Here is an 8,666-nt window from a genome sequence, read left to right on the forward strand (position 1 = left end):
CTGCTAGCATAAAAGTTAAGTGTTGGCCCCTGTCTCATAATTCTGTGGAAGAAAATTCTGGTGATCTTTTGTAAAGATAGCAGTTAAGAAAACCCATGGGGCTTCATTCTCTTCTGTAACACAGAGGTCCACTCTAAATCCCAATTGATGAATCAACTAATTTGGTTATTTTGCATTTCAGAAGCATTATGACTTGGTTTATGGAAGCATCTTGGTACTTTTGATAAGGGTGTATGTTTTCCTTGGGAAAGCCTAAATGTGTCTGCAGTGAAAAATTAAAACCAAATAATTGAATGCTTCTTGCAGTGAATCAATAACTTTAGTTAACAGCTAACTTTCAAGTGTCAAACTTGATATAAATGAAACACAATTTTAATTTTATGTATCTGACTAATTTGAAGTCACTGCATGCATTTTAAAAGACATGTGAAAAGAAGTGTGTCCATGTCAGTTGGTAAGTTTGGAACTCACTGCTGGAACGTTGCTCTGTTGGTCCCGTAGGCGCCCCCAGCGACCAGAGCAGCGGCACCTCCTCTCCTCTTTGTGACAGTGGCCTGCATCTCAACTACCATCCCAACAACACAGTAAGATGACGGAGGTGTAGTCTGCATTAAAAGGGAGACTGTGTAAAGAAGATCCATGAGTGATACACAGATATTTCTATGGGCAAAAAGTACTATAAGACCTGGTTTATCTGAGACTTGAAAGTCTTGGTTGCTCCATCAGTGAAGTGGCATGACAAGCAAGAGGGAAAAAAGCCTACATAGGTCATTTGCTTCTTATGGTCTTGCTCTCCTCTTGGTCTGTTTGAAGCCCTTTTCTGATATACATGCTTTTAACTTTAAGGAGCCACTCATGACATGATATAATCCTCTTATAACACATTTGATATTATTTATAATATTATGTGCTAAATTATTTTGCATAATTTAATCATTCTGCCTTCTTTGGAACTGTTTATCTAAATTTAATATTTTAACTTGCCAAAGTGTATATTTCTTGGTATTCTTAGCACATAACAAAAATTATATTAAAATGTAAAGGATAATTTAACTATTTATATAGTTAGCAATTATTATAATGATATGCTTGATTTATAAACCTTTAATTAAATGTTAATTTTTATTTTGCATATATTTTGGATAAACTATTTTTAATAAGTGTGTTTTAATGCTCTTGCCTGGTGTAAAATAATCAAAATATTTATATTCAAAACACAATTTTTTCCTGATTTTATGTACCTCAAATAACTATCCCTGTGCTCAAAATTTTTAAAGTGAATAGTAGGAACACTGACTATAAGTATAATTTTATTTTTTTATCTCATATATTTTCCAGGATACATATTCACTATGACATTTATGAAATGTATTATTCTGCATATAGGAGGGAAAAGCAAATGTAATTTCTTAGGTAAGGTGTTTAAAATTCAGGTCTATAGACAAATACATGAAGTTAATTCTAATATAAAGCAGAAGAAGAGAAAGGAAAATCAGTGTTTAAATAGTAGAAAATATAGGCAGCCAAAATTTGAAAGTCAGATTTCATTGAATGCAACAGAAAGTAAGAGACTATGGCACCATGCATGTGCTCTGTTACATCTGTGATCTAATTGTGGGAACTTAGTGCTCAGTCTTACCCTCCAGTACTCCTCATCTTGAATTCAAGTCAACTCAAGAGATGAGAAAGAAGGTAACTGGTTAACACTGGCCATAAGTTCCTACAGTTAGTGCTCAGATGTAGCAGAGCACACATGTAGCTCTGTAATCTCTTTTTCACTCTGTCTCCAATTATTATTATTATTTAACAGTTTTGGGGGGATTTTTGGCACCTAATATATATATACTTGTGTATAAACCAAGTTTTTCAGCAAAGTTTTTATGCAGTTGTTGTGGTGAAATTAGGTGCCTCGGCCGTTATTAGGGTTGGCTTATACTTGAGGATATACATAGCATACAATTCAATAGTACAATAGTATTAAAAGTGTAGTACAATCATCCCTGCAATCAACTTTAGAACATTTACTTCTTTCTTGTACTCATTGTTATTAGCTACCCATTCCCCTCCAACCTCCTCTGCCACAATCCCAAGAAATCATTTATCAATCCAGTTGCTATCTAAGTATATCTATAGATATACTTATCCTGAATTTCATATAAAAAAATTCCCAACAACCCACAAACAAACAAACCAAACAATAATAAGAAAGTAAAACAGAGAAAAACCTTAATCAAGTAGAAAGCAGAAAACATTAAATCCCAGAACAAATTTCAAATGAGTTAAAAGGAAGATCACATGATAAGGTGTTAAATCTTACCTATGAAACCAAAGGGCATCTCTCCTTATAGAAACGTACTTTTAAAATTAGGAAAGTTAAAGCCAATCTTTCATCTGACCCATTACCAATGAAGAGTCATCACTGGGAAAGATGGATATGACCTGACACGCACATTAGTCATAATAAACTTGCCTAGCACTGAGACTGCTTACTCCTTAACAAAATGGTCCGTTGCTCTTTGTCTACCTTCCCCACTCTCTCTTGGACATCGGTAACTCCATTTTTAACCCTTGTGCCTCTGAAACCAATTATGAAAATATTCTAAAACCCTTAATATATATAAGATACATCTTCAATATAAAGGATGATAAAGCCTTAGACAATATAAACCTTCCTCCACCATCTTATATAAAAACATGACCTAATTCTTCTAAGAGCTCTTATTAGAAGATGCCCTGGAGTAATCCCTGACTCATGACACTCCTAATTCATGGTGGCATCATGCACCATAAGAGAAAATGCATCACAGATCTGAAGCAGGTCCATGATGTTTTGTGAATCAGAACTTTATGATTAATAATAGGATTATTACTGGCTGATTTTAGAGGTAGATATCCAATCCTTTCTTCCTAGTCTGTCTTAGTCTGGAAACTAAAATGAAACCCACAGACATCCAGCTGATCCCAATTCACAGCCACCCTATTTACTGGAGCAGTTCACGTCCTCCCTTCCTTCAGCAGCAGCAGGTGGGTTTGAACCACCCAACTTTCGCAGAGCAACCAGGACCTTTCAGCATCAAAGCAACATGGAGGTCTCCACAAAGAGAAAGATAGTGTTGCACCGACATGAAATCTGAAAATATACAAGCACGAAGGCAATAATTGTGCCATTGCAGCACCGTTGCTGCTCCTTTAAGGACTAGCATTTACATATTTTAGAGCACACAGCCATCACAGGGTTTGCTGGTTAGCTCAGAGAACACTGAGCCTCACGCCCCTGAATCGCTTCTAGAGATGAAGAAAGTGATTTGCATTGTGCTCCGCAGGTGATTTCAACTAAATAATCAACAAATCAAACTTAAAAAAACATTTTTCGTGATAATGCCCCCGCAGTGAAGTTTTCCTTTGCTAAATGCCTAACAATATTTAGGTGAACAGTTTGACCGCAGTGCAATTTTTTGCTGATAAGATCATTGTTCTTCAGTCCTTGTGTGGCAATTGAACCTGACATCTGTTAAATTTTGTGAAAAGTAGGGAAAATTAAAATGAAAGTGTATGTAAATATGAATCTTTATATTCATATTATTATTACAGAAGACAATTTTTAGGAATAAAGCTCTGAAAACAGCTATAATTCTAAAATCATAAAATTTATTATGCACACATATAAGTTTTATATACAATTCAAAATAGCTGCAAGACTACTGTTAGAGTATTAAAAGATGAATGAAAATTCATAGTCAATGTCTATAATTACAATAAAGAGAAAAAACATCTTCAAAAGACATTTCATATTCTCTTTTACATAACAGGTCTTTTCAAAGAAATACATTGACCTTCAGTAGGAGAATAGCTTAAAGTAACAGATTTTATATAAGGAAAAAACACAAAGGATGTGACATGTTTACAACTTGGAAGATAAATTTAGCCATTCAAGATGCTACATCAAAGACCTATCAGAAACCATATGTTTTCTCATATTTAAAAATCAACGACATGAGTAATATATAATTTGAAGAATGTATCACACTGATATTCTTCATTAGTATTTTCAGTTACTGTACATTTTGAGCTGCCCTCATCTTGTGACCTAGGTCTTTTATGTTCTTTTACATCTTTATCTCATTTACTCAGGAAACAAAACAGTGTCAGTAGCTATTCTTTCCTTTTGGAAAGACTAAATTCTTTGTCAAAAGATGCATAGAAAATATGAAATAACAGAGATCTGAATTATTCTTTCCACTGATTTTTCCTCTGATTATGAGTGCTGGATTTATGCCAAAACAATGAGAGAAGTATGAGTCAAGGCTTATTTTACTAAAATACATGCACCTTGAATACATGAGGAAAATTAAAATATTTCAAAATGATTACAGAGAAAGATCTGTCTCAAATCCTGCAGCCTGGATTTGTTGTTTTGTTTGTAGAGGATGTTTTACTATTGTTTGGTGCTATTGTTTGGTTTGTAGAGGATGTTTTACGAAGAGGATATTATTTTCTTTGGGCAGAATATATCCCTGGCTTTCCAAAGACCTATAATTTTAGATTGAATTACATCAAATTATGTAATAGATTAGAAGCTAAAATTAAGTTTGCAATTTGAACAATAATCTCAGAAGTGATTTAGCTTACATGCCCATGGAGAATTCAATATTAGTTGTCATAAATTAATATTCTAGAAAAGTAGAGAAGTAATTTACAATATAAAATAATTTTCAATAATATTATGCATCAGTCAAAATATAAGTCACCAGTCATGCTAGAGTTCAGTAAAAGTTCAGTAAATAAGTAACAGAAATAGAAACTGTAAATCATTCCTTTCAAAGGCTATATATATATGAATTACAATCTTTTAACTTATGCCAATTTTAAATACTAAACCAAAGTGGTTAGCATATTTCAGATAAATATTCATGTGCTAACCATGAAAATAAACATAAAAATAAATATTTTACATGAAAGAATTTAATGCAGCATAATAGTAGTTTTATGAAAATTGTTTTTATATTTTATTCTTTTTTAAAATACTTACAAATGACTGATAAGTCACAAGCACTTATAAGAATGTTTGCACTTAGAAGGTACTAAAATATTATTGCTTAATTGAATTAACAGAAGCTTACATACATTTTTTTACTTACTTTTAGTTATTTGATTTTGCAGTTTGCCTTATTTTCCATTCTTGAATTAATACAATTCTTCTATACAGTTTATTTTCTCCTTTTCCTCCCAACCCCATATTGCTTTTACCTCCATTTTTCACAATAATGGTTTCTTCCTCACCTACTTTGAGAATTCTACCAGTCAAGAGATTAACAAATACAATTTTGTCATTAATGATTACAGTATTTTAGTCAATCCTTTAAAAAGACACAGAATCCCCAAAACACAGAAGAAAACAGTGATTGTGAGTATTTTTATTCATTGTAGGACACGTTATCATGTTCATCGTGGCCCACATCTGCAGGCTTGAGATGGGAAAAGAGATGGTGTGACCTCAGACTCATTCCTTTACTTCATTCACGGTTTTCTAAGTATGTCCCTGGCACAGACTTGAGCCGGTGAGTTCATTTTCGTGTGTTCTGAACCTAGTTGATTGAAAAATAGAAGCATGAATGTTTACTAAAATATCCCTTACAGCTTTCCTCTTCAAGGCCTCCCGGACGGCAGAGAGTACAAATCAATAGCATCATGTATGCAATAATTATAACAAAAAATACAATTTAATGCACTGTGTCTATTGCATATTATAATGGAGTCAATATCTTATCTTCTATGCGTGTATATATTCAGCATATAAATGAAATATGTATGGTAAATGAATACACAACACTGTCACAAAGCTTTCTGGATTTTTTCTGACACAATATTCCTTTATTGTGTTCAAAAACTGTCTTATGGCTTGTATACAAGGCCTGCCTTTGCATAATTGTCATAGAATACCCCCTACCCAACATGCTATTCAAAGTTTGTTATGATTTATATAGTTAAATATTTTAGCAATAGTCAATGAACACTGGTAAACATATTTCTGGTATTCGGTCCTTACACCCATGAGCCATCTGATACCAGCAATATCTCTATTCATTGTCCTCTTCTAAATCTGAATTACATTTCTGGCAGTTCTTGTTGATGTAATTTGGTGACTGTTTTATTTATTTATTTTAATCTTCACCCGAACTTTACTTGCGTATAACACTATTGATAAACTTTGATAATTTCCATAGTCTGTTACATCTACTTTGGCACAAATGGGTCTCCTTCAATAAATTTTCTAGGTGGCAGTTTTCACATTTCTTTGCATAGACAATGGAAGTAAGACAACAAAATACTTCAGATTGACAGAAACAAAGGATATGTCCCATAGGAGGTTATATAGCAGTATATGTTTAGGGACGTTAATGAAGGAAAGACATAGAATTCCCTACAGTATTACTATGGGAATGGATAGCCCCACTGTTTAGGACAGTGCCTGTGAAAATCAAACTCTATCTTCTGTGTATGTGTAATGAATTCCAGTGGCCAAGTATGCAGAAATCCTAAAATATCTTGAAACAAGTAAACAACCAAACAACATTAAGGATATGAGTGACATCTAGTGATTTTCAGGAGACGGTATCAAGTTTACTGCCACTGAGTCCTTTGTCTCCGAGTGCCCTTACATCACTAGGGGCATCTTTGCCATTGACTGTCAGTCTTTGTGGCGATAGTTTGTGCCATCTTTCTCTAGATGGTTGGTACAAGTCATGGCCTTTTGATTGATAGCCTGGTACTTGACCTCTGTGCCATGAGGGTGCCTAATTGGAATATTCTTTAACAATATACAGAATATAATACTTGGAAAAATATTTTAAAATAGTAAGAACAAAATATTCCAGACTCAACAAAAATCAATAAAACACACAACATAACAGGAGAACAGATAAAAACAGAATATGTAGAAAGAATTTTTCCTATGGAAACAAAATTAATGCAAAAAAAGATAGACAATTTTCATACTATGGTGCTGAATATGTTTTTAAAATGCCAAAAAGTAAACTTGCAAAGTTGAAGAAGAAAATACAGGCACAACATGAGAAACTTAACAAAGAAATTTGAAAAATAAAGTAAGTCAAAAAGAAAAACATTGGAACAGAATAATAAATCATCTGGTTTAGACAAAGCAAGAAAGAAACTGCAAGAATAGGGTTGAATTAGTGAACAAATTCAAAAGGAAAGCTGGATTCAATTAAGAAATGACCAGGGAGGATTACTGGAACCCAATGCACCAAGACAAAATAAAGCTACAAAAAACACTGTCCGGGCTATAATCAAGAAGTTCTAAGACCTAAATAGAAAATTAAGCCAGCCAATATAGGAAGCAAAATAACCCCCAATCAGAAGAGACCAAAAGATCAGCTCTATGGTGTCCTCATATTCTTATAAAATTATTGAAAACCAAAGACAAGGGGATAATTCTAAAAGCAATAGTAGAAAAATACATTATAACTTACCAAGGGACTTCCATAAGAACAAGTGTGGATTTTTCCCAAAGACTCTAGGCAATGAAGCAACACAGATTAAATATGGAAACAAAACAAACGCCAAAGAAGAGGTCTTTACTCAGGAAGGTTATAATTCAACAAACGAAGGGAAAATCAAGTTACTCTCAAATAAACAGAAAGTCTGGGAGTTTTCCAGTGCCAGGCAGCTTTGCAAGTATTACACAAGGGAATATTCTAACTGGAAATAAAAGAAAATGAAGAAATAAGTCTGAAGTAAACTTACAGAATATAATTTGGACATGGACATTGATGGAGACACAACAACTGAAACGGGGAGAGAGAAATCATATAAGGAGTACATTTAAAATATTAAGGTGGTATGCTAACTGTTGTTCATATGTTAATGGTGAGGTGTACCACTGGCTTGTCGCTTCCAGGGTTTTCCCCTTGAGAGTCTAAGTTAACTTGGATTGGCAAATCCTTCATTCTGACTCATAGGAGCATCCAGTATATATGGTTTGCATGTTCCCAGTTAACCTCTGACCTTAAGAAACTTCATAATCTAGCACCTACCTTGGGGAAAGATTATTTTGCATCAAGTTTGGCTCTCAACGTTTTCTTATCTTAGTTCTTCGGGTTTATAAGTTTACCTTTTGAGTTAGTTAGTTTATTGTGCCAACCTGGTCGATAACCACATGTATAGTTAATTGAAGGGCAGGGGGATAAATGGCTTAGTGATTCTCACCTTTCTATATATTTTCTTAAAGTCCAAACAATTCCCATTGAATTTATTCTGATTAATATTGACTTGTTTGTTTTAGCATTTTTCAAGTTTCTTTTACTTAACATTATGCACTTAAGATTTCTCCAGCCCTTTCATTCTTTCATGCTTTTTCATTACAAATCTTTCATATGAATGTGCTCGGTAGTACTACAAATTTTGTTGAGGTTTAGTGCTTCATAATGCTAAATAAATTTTAAAAGGTAATATTATGATTTCAGATATAATTTTACAAATTAAGATAAAATGGATACAACTAAATCTAATGCAAGGCAAATTACATTTTCTACAAGCTAAAAATAAGAGTAAAAGCTGAGCATGTCTACTTAGGTCTGTGTCTCTCAACAGGTGGGTTGCGACCCCTTTGGGGATCAAATGACCCTTTCACAGGGGTCCCCTAAAGC

At 33.6% G+C, this 8,666-nt stretch overlaps 1 protein-coding gene across 1 annotated transcript in view; it reads left to right on the top strand.

Annotated features, from left to right (window-relative positions):
• Positions 1-8,666, top strand: part of SNTG1 (syntrophin gamma 1) — a gene marked incomplete at its 5' end in the record, with an annotated part of 207,702 nt that overhangs the window by 53,285 nt on the left and 145,751 nt on the right. Inside the window, 2 exons of the mRNA XM_004697549.3 lie at positions 502-584; positions 5,428-5,558. Of these exons, the coding sequence (XP_004697606.1) occupies positions 502-584; positions 5,428-5,558 (214 nt within the window). The remainder of the gene's footprint in view (positions 1-501; positions 585-5,427; positions 5,559-8,666) is intronic.

This window comes from Echinops telfairi, unplaced genomic scaffold (assembly GCF_000313985.2).
Source record: "Echinops telfairi isolate 266 unplaced genomic scaffold, ASM31398v2 ScPeMD7_1;HRSCAF=3_0, whole genome shotgun sequence".
NCBI classification, from domain to species: Eukaryota; Metazoa; Chordata; class Mammalia; order Afrosoricida; family Tenrecidae; genus Echinops; species Echinops telfairi.